Below are 14,121 nucleotides of genomic sequence, written 5' to 3'. Positions count from 1 at the left end.
TAGAATAGAAAACGACTATCTTTGCTACAATCACAGCTATGCCCAGAAAAGTGGGTGCACACGTGGGAAGCAGGGTGAAGAGCGGACAACACCGTGGTGCTATGGCGTCCTGCAGGCGTCCCCTCACCTCGCCGGCCTGGGCCAGGCTGTCCTCCTTCTCCCGCAGCTTCTTGTTGGCCGTGTCCAGGCTCTGCTTACACAGCCTGTTGCGCTCCAGCTGCTCCTTCATCTTCGCCTCTGCCTCTGCCTCCCGCTCTTGCAGCTGCCGAATGCGCGTCAGGAGCTCCTGGTTGCGGTCCACCTCCCGCTGCCAAGAGGGAGAACCTGGTGAGAGCAGTTGGGAGCAAGGACACCCCACCCGCCCTCCCTCAGGCCAGGACCAAGGCCCAGAGAAGACCCGCCCAGGAGCCAGGAGCGAAGTCAACAGCACGCGGCTCTTGCGCAGGGACTGGGGAGGACACTTAGATGCATAACCCCAGTGTTATTAGCCAACTTGACCATCTGCAGGGAGTTGGGGCGTGAAAACCCCAAATTCAGACTCGACCTCGGAAAGAGGCCCAATCTGTAGCAGCACCAGCAGCTTTCGTCTGACCACACACAAGCCTCACTATGACGAGCCGGCATGCGCCAGGCGGGCACGGACAGGTGGCCAGCAGGCAGGCACAGCTCACCCAGGGCCCGCATCTGCCATGAAGGCACGGCGTCTCCTACAAACCTTCCAAATCCCCTGCACTCGTCCCCTCAGGGGCAGGGAGGGCAGAGCCGAGATTCTTCACTCGGATGAACCCGGAGGGCCCCTGGGCGTCGTAAAGGCGTCTGGGCCACTGAGGAGGTAACTGTCAGCATGAGGGGCAAAGGACCACAAAGCAGGAGCCAGCTCCTGCTGACCTCTGACCTCTCATCAGGGAGCTGACCTGCAGAAGCTCCCTCCAAGGACCACCAGGCACACCCAGGGCCCACCGTGCTCAGAGCCAGTGCTCACTCCAGGACCTCAGCCCAGCAGCGAAGCAGCCCTGAGCAAAGGCGCCGTCCACGATGCGGGAGCCGCACAAGGCCCGGTCCACACCTCCCGGGGAGGGACAGGGCATCTCCACTCGGCCTGCCCGGCTGAGCACACCTGCGCACCCCAGGCGGGTCCGCAGACACCACGTCTCCCCATCGACTAGGTGTTTCCAGGTAGGAGGGTTGAGATTCCCACTCACTGTCCTCCCCACTCACTGCCAAACTGACAGTTCCTGATAAACCACTACAGATGCCTAAGACTCACAGAAATAATTTGAAAATCACTGGCTCAGGTGGTCCCGGGGTCACCTTCAGCCTTGTCTACAGCAAGGAAGGAAGGCCTCTCCGGCAGAGGCCCAAGTTTAGTGGGGGACCCCAGGGTTAAGCTCAGTCAGCCCTGCACCCTTGGATTTCCCCAAGAAAGACATTCAGCGACCCTGCAGCCTCCCTCACTGCTCAGGTGTTTTCGGAGCACCTTAAAGGTGCCGCAGCCTATGCTGGACACTGGAGATCCAAGGCAGTAGGGACAGGTCCCGTCCGTAAGGACTCACGGCCAGGGAAACTCCAACAGCTGCACATCCCATGTCTCCTACCTGAGAGCCCGGGCAGTGCCACCAGCCACCAACACTAGTTCCCACAGTCCGCTGGCCCGTGCCACCTCCTGACCCCTAATAGAGAGCACTCCAATACTTGCAAGATTGCCAGCGCCTCTCCCCTCACCGGGCCGCCCAGCAGCGTCCCTCCTAGGACAAGCCACAACCTCAGTGAGAGCCCGCCTCACACAGGAACAGGGACAGTGCCAAGGCCGCAGCCCCCACCATGGGCCGCGTCACAAGGCATCACAGCCAGAAGCCTGCCTGCCGGCTTCACACACATCCAATGAGCAGCACACCCTCGAGGACCCGTTATTTTTACAGGGACTCGGAGAGCATGCCAAGGTGCCACGTGAGGCAAGAGCAGGCCAGACCTCGCCCTTGGGGAAAGCAGAGGCCAGAGGCTTTGCCGCCCAACACCCCGCCCACCGCATCGGCACTTACTGACAAACCTGCAAAATGCTGTGCATCAAAGCAAGGGAGCAGGGATGTGGACACGGGGTACAACCCGACCCCTCTGGGTCACGGGCTGGCTCTCCCCGCCTGCTGTGCGCAAGCCAGGGGCAACGTGATGCAGCCCGAGACTGGGGCTCTTCGCTCTGAGGCCATAGCTATAACCATGGGAGCAGACCCAAGACCCCTGTGCGACCTGGTGACTGTCTAAGCCTGTCACCTCATGCTACCGGTATTTCTGCCCGACTTTCCAGAGGGAGGGGAAAGCAGGAGGCCCCACAGAGAGATGCTACCAGCATGTGTCTGCCCTCCTGGAAGTGACATCCATGTCCTAAAGAGCACAGCTCGTGTCTCAGGGTCAGGCAGGGGCAGGTTTAGGGCGCGACTCCCACTCCCGGGCCAGCTGGCCTCCCCCACCTCGTAGCTCCTGGCACTGGTGCTGGCCGCGCGCTCCAGCTCCACTCGAGCCCTCTTGTGACTCAGCTCCATCTGCATCTTCTCGCGCTCCACCTGGATGATGTGAGACTTCGAACGGATCTGCTCTGCTCGCTCTTCCAGCTGGTGGGTCACACCCAAAGGAGAGACATACATGGTCCTCAGTAGGTGTCAAACGGGCGAGTGGCTCACTCAGCACTCAGTCCCTGGGCACCTGCTCCCAACAAGCCCGGCACCCAGCCCCGGGGAAGAATGAAGAAGCTGGGTTCCTAGTTGGGCGATGGCCCCGGGAGGCAGCAAGCGCATGGATGACAAAGGAGAAGACAGGGCAAGTTCCAAGATGACAGTGTGTAGGCTTGGCTTTAAAAAGAGGGTGCATGAGCTTCCCACTGCTGTGCAAGAAACCCGCAATCTGAGCCGCCAGCTGTGGCCTGAGGCCCGGAGCACGCGGCCAGGCTCCCTGAGCAGAGTCTCGCCAGCCGAGCTCACCGCAGTCGCCGGGCTATTCTCCACGGAGCTCAGGATCCTCGTCCACACTCACGTGGCTTTAGGACTGAGGCCCATTTCCTCGCTGGCTGTCGGCCACAGGCTGCTGTAGCTCCTAGAGGCCACCCACACTGCCCGCCATGTGGCCCTCTCCAGCTCCAAAGCCACAGGGACAATCTCCCACGCGTGGGTCCCTCTCCTGCTCTGCACCTGACCTCTTGGTCTGACCTCTCCGCCCAGACTGCGGAGGCTCGCCTGCGGAGCAGGCCCACCCAGCCCCTCCCTACCTTAAGGTTAACTGATTTACCATCTTAGTTATCTTTGCAAATTCTGTTGCCACAACACCTAGGAAGTGTTTGATTAAGGGGAGAGGGTGTGGCCCACCAGGGGCCATCTGAGAAGTCCGCCTCCCTCTGATGGCAGGTAAATATAAGTGAGTGCCGGCCTTGAAGGGCCTCAGAAGACACAGAATCACTGTCTGTCAGAGCCATAACTTCCAGAGGCTGGCATCTGACCACTCCAAGAATGGTCTGCGGCCCACTGGTCTTTTGGACCAGTGAGCAAGGATCCAAAGAAAACTACACTCTATTACCACTATCATTTCACAGAAAAGCTTTTTAACACCAAAAGCAAAAGTAAAAGACCTAATTTCAGAATAAAGAACAGTCCTGGCCAAAAAATGGTGGTAAGCAACTTAGTCCACTAACAAAACATACGGTAATTTCATGCTATAGATGTGTACAAACACACCGGCTTTTGCTCTGCCTGGGTCTCGTCGGGGCTCCCAGAGCAACAGGAAACCACGTCTAACAGAGGACACCAGCTAGAAAGACTCCAGCAGCACACGTGGGGTGGACAGGAAAGGAGGACCACAGCAGAGACGTCAGGGCCACCTACACAGCGGTCCTTGGCAAGGCTGCAGACCCCACCCCAGCCCTGTGCGGACCCAGTGAGCCTTGCTCCACTGGAACTGACCACAACTCTCTAGAACTAGAAGTGGTTCAGGAGACCTGACCCCTTACAACTGTGTCTACACTGAGTACTGCCAAGAACTTGGAACAAAGTGAAATAAAACTAGAATCAGAGTAAAACTGTAAAAATCACCCCATGGCAGACGGAAGCCAAGATCTGCAAATGGCCCCACAGTCTGAGACCATGACATACCCAATCCTTCGCTCACGGCCTGGCTTTCCCGCCAGGCTGACCAAGGACCGGTGTTTACAGCACAGCCTTCCCATGTGTTACCCCTTCAGGGGAACTAGCAGCTGACTGGAAAAATCAGTGGTCATGCTCTCAGGCAGTCTGGGTTTCCCCCAATTAAATGCATGAACCGGCTTCCGATCCTATCATTAGTGTCTGAGCTCGTGAATGTGAATGCCACACTGAGCACCAGACCCACTCTGGGTGCTGATAAATCAGACTTTTAAGTAGGACAGTTCAGGGCCAGACAACGGCTTCCAACTATCTTCCCGAACTATGAATCCCCGCATTAGAGATCTCGGAGACAGCCAGCTGGCCTCCAGGCGGAGAGAACACTGGCCTGCCTCAGCTACAGGAAGTCCTCACTTCATGTCATCCACAGGTTCTGAGACTGAGCAAAACGACACGTAATGAAACCAGCTTTTGATATAAACAAAAGTTCCTACGACATTTCATCAATGTCACAACAAAACGACAGTATTCGAGGACCTGCTGTGAATGGAACTTGAAGCAGCCTATCTAGGGTCAGGACTCCACGTAGAGGCCCCTATTGCAGCACATGGCACTCACCTAAACTGTAGGAACTTGAGCAGGTCCTACCTTGGGGTAAGCACCTTCACTTATGAGACCCCAGTCCCAGCACGTAGAGAACCCTATACCGACACATGGCACTCACCTGCCCCACACAGAGCTTGAACAGGCCCCACCTGAGGACAGGTGTCTTCGTCCACAGCCCCCATCCCGACACACGGCACTCACCTGGATACTCTGCTGGTACTGCATCTGCAGAGAACCTTGGGCAGAGGTGGAAACATCCAGTCCAGCTCCTCCTTCCACTCGCTGGGAAATGAAGTTGTTCAAAGATCTCAGGGAGGACAGGACAGTGGTGTTTTCCCCCAGGTCTTCCATGGCCACGTCCCTTGTGGAAGAAGAGGAGGGAGGGGTCACAGCAAGCCTTTCTGTACAACTTCAGCTCTGCCAGCGGCCCAGAGACACCCCCGCCCCAACGCTCTCTCAGAGCCCTGAAAACAGTCCAGTGTCCGTAAGCGCGTTCCTCAGAGTTAACCGGGAGACCGTACTGCTGAGGCACCAGCGAGGAAACGGAGGCACAACAAGGCGACACGCCACCAAGCCGCTGACTGTCCGCGACGACCTGCACATCAGCAGGACAGACACACGGCTCCCAGGGGACGGTGGCCAGCAGCCAGGTGGAACATCTCCCACGAAGCACTCACAGAAAGCCAGCTTCTGGGAACCAGAAACGAAGCACAGCACGGTGGCGGGCCGGCCGACGATGAGCACGGCAATGCCAGCGACCTGCCGCCAAGGACCTGAACGAATTAGTGCCGTTTCCAGCCGTGGACCAACGGAAAGGTAGCCGACACTTTCGGGGCAGCAGGACCTGGAGCCGGTTCCTCGTGTGTAACGGAGGTCACGAAGCCCGCGTCTGCACGCAGTGGTGAAGGCGGGTTACAGTGTCCACGGGAAGGCTCCAAGCGGCAGATGGCGCCACGGCTGACACCGTTTGAGTGTCATCTGCGTGGAATCGGGCCCACGACGGCGCAGTCTTCACCACAGGCGGATGAGTCAGGTCTTCGCGCACGTGCTTGAGAGATGGCATCAAACGAGCCTCCGGACCGTGACGGAAGCGACTCGGAACCTGGGTGTGTGGCTGCAAAGCGCCGGGTGCCGCGCGGCCGCGTGGAGCGCGGAGGACACGCGCGGGCAGACGACGGCACGGCCGCGCTGAGCTCGCAGGGCCTGGGCGCCGCCCGATGGAGGGGGCGCGGGCGCGGCGCGAGGGGGTCAGTCCTGCGGGAAACGCCGCCGCCCCCAGCGGGCGGGCGAGGGGCGCGAGGTCGCGCCTGCACTTGCCGTCCGCGCGCAGAGCCCGCGCCCCCCCCGGGCTGCACGCCCCTCCCCCGGGCAGCGCAGCGCGGGGCGCCCCGACCACGAGCCCGGCCTCCAGCCGCCCGAGCCCTGCTGCCCGCGGCCGCCCGCGGCGCGAGCGGGGCGCCTGGAGCTGCCGGGCGGGGAGGGCGCGCAGCGGAGGCCGATCGGGCCCCGCAGGAAGCGCGGCTGTCGGGGAGGCCCCGCCTGCGGCCCCGGCAGCCGAGCGCCCGAGCGTGAGGAGCCCGGGGCCGCAGGGCCGCCGCGCGCAGCGGGTCGGAGCCCGCACCTCAGCCCGGCCCGCACCTCACCGCACCTCACCGCACCTCACCTCACCGCACCGCGCCGCGCCGCTCCCGCCCGTCAGCCCGCCGCCGCCGGCGCCGCTCGGATCTCCCTCCGGGGCTCGCGCTCCCGCGCCCCGCGAGACGGAGGCTGCGCTCTCGCGAGACCTGGGCGCGGCCGGCCGTAAAGCTCCGGGCCCGCGCGCCGGCCGCTCCTGCAGGCTCCGCGGGGCCGCCCGGGGCCGCGCCCGCCTGGGAACCCTGCCCGGAGCACTCGGCACCCGGGGCCGGCCCACGCGGCCGGGGGCTGCGCCGGCTCCACGCAGGACAGGCTTCCGCTGCGGCGGCTGCCCCGCGCCGTATTCTGTAGAATAGCAGCGCCCGCGGTTCGCGGGGCCAGACTGCCCGGGCTCGGCTAGTCCCCAAATCCTGCTGGCACAGTGCTTACGGGAGTGAGCGCGTCCTCTCACGTCTACCTGGAACCACTGGGGAGAGCAAACTGCTGTCCACTAGGCTGCCCCCCACGGGGAGGCGCGGGCGCCCGTCTCGGTCCCCGTCCAGGGCACAGGCAGCGGCAGCCCTGGCCCTCCTGGAACGCCTGCGCCCTCGGGGCGTCCGGGAGCTCGTGTCCCGCCCCTCCGCCTGCCATCCCGCGCTGCGGACTCCGTGCCCAGGGTCCTCACTGAATCCCCTTCTTGCCGAGCACAGAACAAATCTGTGTGGCCGGAATGAATGGGATGCGGAGAGCTTGTGGTGCAGGGAGGACGGTGTTCCCTGCACTTAAGTAGCTGGCTGCAACCGAAAACGAAAAACAAAAACTGCTGCCTGCAGTGTATTCAGCAGGCGGACCACGCTGGGACCCTGGTGGAAACTCCCGGGTATCCTTTCCCCCACTGCTCCTCGGGGTTCAACCAGCATCGTTGTTGGTAAACTCTACACTGGAGGGATGAGCACACCGCCAGGAAACGGCTATGAAGAAACCAGAAACTTTTAAAAAACAAACTAAAAGCATGGAAATCCCTCAAGATAATACAACCTATATTCTTTTATGAAGCTGTACTGAGTCCCTGGAAGAGTAAAAGAAAATAAATCAACACCACATCGCTGCTTGCTTTGGCAATTACCTTTACTGTCTAGGGAGCCTGGAGTAGTACAGCAACGTGTATTTCCAGCAAAAATGAAAGCGCACCCGCCCCACGCATAAATTCATACCGAATGTCTGCCCTAATTGCTCTGGGAATTCTTGCTGCTTAACGAACTGATGTTTCCAGACCATTCACTAGAGAGATGGAAATTAATCCCCAGATTGAAATTTCAGGTTTTCCACACAATACTGTACAGCCAAACAACTGGAAGCCTGTGTTGTGCTCAGAGCACTGGTGGAAACCGCTTCTGGGTAATCAGCTAAGTCTGTAAGGTGAGCAAGTGACGTGAAGGTGTTCGTGTCTGTCTCCAGCCCTGCCTCAGCACACTCATTTCTTTCCTTCTCTCAGTCTGTTTTCTGTCGTCTGTCACGGCCACTGAATATAGTCCGTCCTATGTTTTTGTTTTACAAAAGGTCCCCCACTTGTCCTGCCTGCTGCACCCCAGATCTAGCTGGGACCTGTCCCCACCCCACATTCCCCACATTTCAGGAAAGCGCACAGCCGACATCTGCAGTGAAAAGGACCAGAAATGGCAGAGGAAACCTCAGTGCTTCACAGTGCCCTTTGCTCTCCGGTATTGTGTGGCCAACAGGTACACCTCCGATGACTCTTTCCTGCTGGCTTGCGGTTTCACAGTCCTCGTGTTCTGGAATTCCTCTGTCAGTCTCCTCTGTAAGCGACGGCTCTGACTTCCAGCCCAGGTTTTGCAAAGGAGTGTTCCCCCAGGGAGCAGGATGTCCGGGACCATGTCCAGGAGGGACAAGCACAGGCCGATGATCCTGTCGTGATCGAGGCCCCGGACCCCCGTGGCGTTGGGTGCCATGTCACTCAGAATCACATCTGCTCTCCCACCGGGAAGCAGTTCTTGGATTCTCTGGAAGGTTCCCGGGTCAGTCACATTAGCAGGGCACAAAAAAGTTGCTCCCTCCAGGGGTGATATGTGAAGAAGGTCCACCCCAAGCACAAAGCCAACGGGAGCGCTGGGCTCTAAGGAAGGAACGCGAGTGCATTATTTACTTACACCCTGAATCCTCCTAGGAAATACATGCAACAAAGCAATAAAGTCAGGACCAAGGAAAAGAGCTAATGTGCAAATATGTGGACACGGCCCTTTTCCCACTTTCTATACATCCTACAAAAACACATGGTGGAAGAATGGTGGTCCTTCACTCTCCATCTGAGGAAACTGAGGCCCAGAGAGGGAAAGTGACTGTCCCAGAGTGGAAGGCAGACCTGGGGCCACACCCCAGGACTCCACTCCAACTCTGATTTCATTTCATTCCCCAAAGCTGCTCTCTGAGTGCGCTTCTTGATAAACTAAAACAGAAAATGACACACTAGTATATAAAATGCCTCTGGACTAAATCAACAAATCCATTCTGAAGCTTAATCCAATTTCTTTCCATGTAGAAACTGCTAGAAACAAGCCGAGATGGGGGGGAATGGGAGATGCAAAATAAGGTCCAAACATTGCTACCTTGCCCATATTTGAGTAATAACAGTTGTGAAATTCAAGGTCACCGTTTCACCTTACCGAAAGCAACTTGCTGCCTGGACGACTGCTGTCCCCAGACTCCCCTTCCCCTCCTCTCAGGCTGCACCCATATTCAAGGCCTCAGTCTTCACAGGCCCTGGCATCCACTCTCTGCGTCACTTCCCTGCACTGAGGGCTTTGCTCTGCTGATACCCCTCAGGGTTGATAAGGGTACAGTCACAGATTTGCTAGTTCAGTCTGTTTAGTAAAAAGGCTGCTCCACTGGGGGAGGAGGGAAATGTGTGTTTTATTTCTATCTAAAGATTAGAAGTCTAGGTATTTTGCAGACCACATTTTCCAAAGGTCCAAACCCTCCATCCTCAGCCCTGTTCAGTGGGACATCTGACATCTCACTCAGGTACTTATACCCTTTTCTTCAACACCCCATTTTACAACCTCAGGTGTCCAAGAAAGGCAAATGGCGTGCAGTTTTGCAACTTCTGGGAGAGAAAGAAACTGAGTCACTTTTATGCACACTTTGCTTCTGCCATTTCTACCTACAAGTTAAATAAACTTGGCCCATTCCTGCTTTTCCTGAAGGGCAATTGGGGAACAGGAACCTCTGAAAACAGCTGTTAGCAGGTCTAGAGACAGGCTGCGGTGGCAAACAGAAATGAAGTTTCTGACAGTCATTCACTTAGTCAAGGATATTTGAGCTAAAAGCTTTTGAAGCTGTTCTCGAGCTCCCCAGCCACATGGTGGGGCCGAGGCATGAACCAACGGAGCGGAGGTCCCAGGCCAGCACTTTCAGCAGGTCACCACACTCTGAGCCTCGGTTTTCTCATTAGGAAAATGGCATAAATATCCCCACCCTAAGGTGTTTGGCAGAGGTCTTTGTGAACTGTCACGTGTCGCAGAACACCAGGGCATGCAGCACCCTCAGACTTTACAGAAGGTACCAGGTGACAAGGACACCCCCTGCAGCACTGTGCATGCTGGCAAGAGACTGGAAAGCTCCCCGACAACACAGCATCAGCATCTATGGCACAACACAACTGTTCAAAAGGAAACCACTTTCCAGTTGCATGGGAGGCTGCTTTGTTATTAACCAGGGGGGCTGTTTTTATAAGCAAAACCCTAAAATATAAGACAGATAATCATGAGTCCCTCAGGCTGAGCCAGAGTGGAAATCTGGAGCCCCAAGTACAGGGCTGAGAGGCCCCAGCAGGACCCGGGGCTGGAGACCTGAGGGGTGAGTCAGGGGTACTGTCGTGGAAAGCTGTCTATGTGCCATTAAGTAAAAAAAGAGCTCTTTACGGCTCCCAGCAGCAAGGCTGTGGGAGAAGAGCATTCTGAAAGAAGGTGTGGATGACATTACGTGTGCAAAAGCCTATTCTGGAAGGACACACCCCACCACCTTCATGTACCTACCAATGTGGTGTGATTTGGGGTGGTTTTAATTCTCATGCCTTTCTGCCTTGTCTTTCACTTAGAAAATGCCAGTATCCTATTTTCATCATTGTTACTACTAAACCACCAACCCCTCCGAGCCCTCTGCCCTGTCTGCTGGCTGCCGTCTGCAGACTCCAGACTCGTGGTGGCCCCAAGAGCAGCAGGAGGCCCACCTGTGCCTGCGGCGTTGACTTTCTGCACCGCTACCTGGCTCCACGCACCGGGAGCTGCTCCACAGTCCAACACCCGGAGGCCAGGCCGCAGGATCTGGTGCCGCTCGTCCACCTCCAAAAGCTTGAAGGCGCTTCGACACCGGTAACTCTCCACCTTGGCAGCCTTCACAAACGGGTCCCTCAAGTGCCGCGCCAGCCACAGGTGCTCGGCGCCGCTCCTAGCCTTGCAGTGACGCGCAGCAGTGTGGAGGCTCTGACACCGAAGGGAAGCCCACGCCAGCAGCTTCCAGGAGCTGATGAGAGAGCAAGGCAGCAGGCAGGTGGCAGCATGGCATCACGCACACCCACAGGTCCCGAGCTGAGTGGGGGCCTTGGTGCAGCCCGGGCATTCTTAGAGGAGGGCGCGGAAGCCCAAGAGGGGAGGCACGTTGACAAGACCACAGCCAGAAAGCAGCTGTTATGGGCTTCCGCGCCCATAACTGTCACCCCCCCCAAAATTCATGTTGGAGTCCTAAGCCCCAGGACCTCAAAATGTGACTGTTGTTTAAAGAGGTAATTAAGGTAAAACGAAGCCATCACGGGAGGCCCTCGTCCAGTAGCACTGGTGTCCTTCCAAGAGATTAGGACACACTCGAGCGGAGGGACAACCACGTGAGGACACAGGAAGGAAGGAGAGCCACCTACAAGTCAAGGACCGGACGCAAGAGGAACCAGCCCTGCCAGCCCTTGATCCCAACAGCTAACCCGCCAGCTCAGCAACACAGTCAATTCCTATTGTGTAAGCCACTCAGTCTGGCACCTTGTCACGGATATAACGCAGCAGGCAGCCACCCTTCAGTCACCACATGTTTTTCTCTCCTGAAGGACAACTCTGACATCAGTGACAGTCACCTTCTTTGTATCAACCAAGATTTTCCCGGCACTGCTTCACAGTGCTGATAAAGTGAAGAAAGTAACTCTCTCGCCTCGCACAAATTCCCACTGGGCTCTGAGAGACCGTGAGAAAACCCAGTGAGATGGGCCCTTCCCTGGTAAGCAAGGTGGGGGGCTAGCAGAGCCGGACCTGTCCTATTTCTCAGCAAAATGGAACTCAACCTGTGTGGATAGCTGAAGGGCAATATCCAAATCTCTTTGGAAGTTAGGTTTTTAACAGTTTATCAGCTGCCAGGAGCTATCCATACCTCCCTTCCTTGAACTCTCAGACCTGCAAAATAAGTTCTAGATCTATTTCTCAGATGAAAAAGAGCCACCGTTATCCCCTCGGCTCCAGACCAAAAGCCCTTTCAACACCAAAGCATGTTGACAGGATTTGGAGACAATAACTCAGGAATTTCTGCCTTCAAAAGGAATAGAGGGTCTCATGGAAGAGGGGATACAGAGTGGTTCTGGGTGCCAGGACTAATCCCAGGTCAGGGAGGGTGGAAACACGTTACACAGGCTGACTGGGCAGCTGCCCTCCAGCCCATCTCACACCTTCAGCCTCATCACCTTCTCCTTTCGCCGAAGCCCTGAAACCCTGTGCCACAGCATTCAGGCCTGCGATGCGCTTCACAAGCTTCATCTCTATCTACAGGGCCCCCTCACCTGCCCCTCCTCTCTACCCGCAGCCACCCCTCACCTGCCCCTCCTCTCTACCCCCAGCCACCCCTCCCCTGCCCCTCCTCTCTACCTGCAGCCACCCCTCACCTGCCCCTCCTCTCTACCTGCAGCCACCCCTCACCTGCCCCTCCTCTCTACCTGCAGCCACCCCTCACCTGCCCCTCCTCTCTACCCGCAGCCACCCCATCACCTCCCCTCCTCTCTACCCGCAGCCACCCCTCACCTGCCCCTCCTCTCTACCCGCAGCCACCCCTCACCTGCCCCTCCTCTCTACCCGCAGCCACCCCTCACCTGCCCCTCCTCTCTACCCGCAGCCACCCCTCACCTGCCCCTCCTCTCTACCCGCAGCCACCCTCACCTGCCCCTCCTCTCTACCCGCAGCCACCCCTCACCTGCCCCTCCGCTCTACCCGCAGCCACCCCTCACCTGCCCCTCCTCTCTACCCGCAGCCACCCCTCACCTGCCCCTCCTCTCTACCCGCAGCCACCCCTCACCTGCCCCTCCTCTCTACCCGCAGCCACCCCTCCCCTGCCCCTCCTCTCTACCCGCAGCCACCCCTCCCCTGCCCCTCCTCTCTACCCGCAGCCACCCCTCCCCTGCCCCTCCTCTCTACCCGCAGCCACCCCTCCCCTGCCCCTCCTCTCTACCCGCAGCCACCCCTCCCCTGCCCCTCCTCTCTACCCGCAGCCACCCCTCCCCTGCCCCTCCTCTCTACCCGCAGCCACCCCTCCCCTGCCCCTCCTACCTGCAGCCACCCCCCCCTGCCCCTCCTCTCTACCTGCAGCCACCCCTCCCCTGCCCCTCCTCTCTACCTGCAGCCACCCCTCCCCTGCCCCTCCTCTCTACCTGCAGCCACCCCTCCCCTGCCCCTCCTCTCTACCTGCAGCCACCCCTCCCCTGCCCCTCCTCTCTACCTGCAGCCACCCCTCCCCTGCCCCTCCTCTCTACCTGCAGCCACCCCTCCCCTTCCCCTCCTCTCTACCTGCAGCCACCCCTCACCTGCCCCTCCTCTCTACCTGCAGCCACCCCTCCCCTGCCCCTCCTCTCTACCTGCAGCCACCCCTCCCCTGCCCCTCCTCTCTACCTGCAGCCACCCCTCCCCTGCCCCTCCTCTCTACCTGCAGCCACCCCTCCCCTGCCCCTCCTCTCTACCTGCAGCCACCCCTCCCCTGCCCCTCCTCTCTACCTGCAGCCACCCCTCCCCTGCCCCTCCTCTCTACCTGCAGCCACCCCTCCCCTGCCCCTCCTCTCTACCTGCAGCCACCCCTCCCCTGCCCCTCCTCTCTACCTGCAGCCACCCCTCCCCTGCCCCTCCTCTCTACCTGCAGCCACCCCTCCCCTGCCCCTCCTCTCTACCTGCAGCCACCCCTCCCCTGCCCCTCCTCTCTACCTGCAGCCACCCCTCCCCTGCCCCTCCTCTCTACCTGCAGCCACCCCTCCCCTGCCCCTCCTCTCTACCTGCAGCCACCCCTCCCCTGCCCCTCCTCTCTACCTGCAGCCACCCCTCCCCTGCCCCTCCTCTCTACCTGCAGCCACCCCTCCCCTGCCCCTCCTCTCTACCTGCAGCCACCCCTCCCCTGCCCCTCCTCTCTACCTGCAGCCACCCCTCCCCTGCCCCTCCTCTCTACCTGCAGCCACCCCTCCCCTGCCCCTGTCTTCCTAAAACCCTCTACAGCTCTGCCCTCTCGTCGCTCCTCGGACCCTCCCCGGCTGCTCCCTTCGTGTTCGCAGCCGTCCTCCGGCCACCTCTCCGGCCGACCGAGTCCGAGCCAGGGCGGAGGTGGCATCTGCGCCCCTTCGGACGGAACCTGGGCGGGCCCCGGCCACTCGCGCCTCCCGCGCGCCCCGCCGCCACGCTCCCCGCCAGAGCTCACCCCGCCATGGGCGCCCGCGCTCGCGCCGCCGGAAGTGCCGGCTGCGCTGTGGCCCGAGGAC

General features: G+C 59.3%; 2 protein-coding genes across 4 annotated transcripts in view; both read right to left on the bottom strand.

Annotated features, from left to right (window-relative positions):
* MAD1L1 (mitotic arrest deficient 1 like 1) overlaps window positions 1-6,648 on the bottom strand; it is a 281,851-nt gene extending 275,203 nt beyond the window's left edge. The window contains exons 1-4 of one of the 3 annotated variants that reach the window (XM_081036038.1): window positions 6,391-6,648; window positions 4,929-5,088; window positions 2,466-2,606; window positions 128-307 (exon numbers count right to left, since the gene is read on the bottom strand). Coding sequence is in view for 2 of the 3 variants with exons in the window: in XM_081036037.1 (XP_080892163.1) it covers window positions 128-307; window positions 2,466-2,606; window positions 4,929-5,078 (471 nt within the window). In the remaining variant the exon portion in view is untranslated. The remainder of the gene's footprint in view (window positions 1-127; window positions 308-2,465; window positions 2,607-4,928; window positions 5,089-6,390) is intronic. The other 2 variants (XM_081036037.1, XM_081036036.1) reach the window with 2 other exon arrangements.
* A 797-nt stretch (window positions 6,649-7,445) lies between these two features.
* Window positions 7,446-14,102, bottom strand: MRM2 (mitochondrial rRNA methyltransferase 2). Its single transcript, XM_081036051.1, has 3 exons — window positions 14,061-14,102; window positions 10,588-10,880; window positions 7,446-8,475 (listed from the first exon to the last, which is right to left on the bottom strand). The coding sequence occupies exons 1-3, from the start codon at window positions 14,066-14,068 to the stop codon at window positions 8,033-8,035; spliced, it is 744 nt and encodes a 247-aa protein (XP_080892177.1). The 5' UTR covers window positions 14,069-14,102; the 3' UTR covers window positions 7,446-8,032.
* Between the last annotated feature and the right edge of the window lie 19 nt (window positions 14,103-14,121).

Source organism: Rhinolophus hipposideros (genome assembly GCF_964194185.1).
Source record: "Rhinolophus hipposideros genome assembly, chromosome: 23".
NCBI classification, from domain to species: domain Eukaryota; kingdom Metazoa; phylum Chordata; class Mammalia; order Chiroptera; family Rhinolophidae; genus Rhinolophus; species Rhinolophus hipposideros.
Note: the sequence above shows the minus strand (reverse complement) of the source record. Positions and strands in the feature narration are given on the sequence as shown.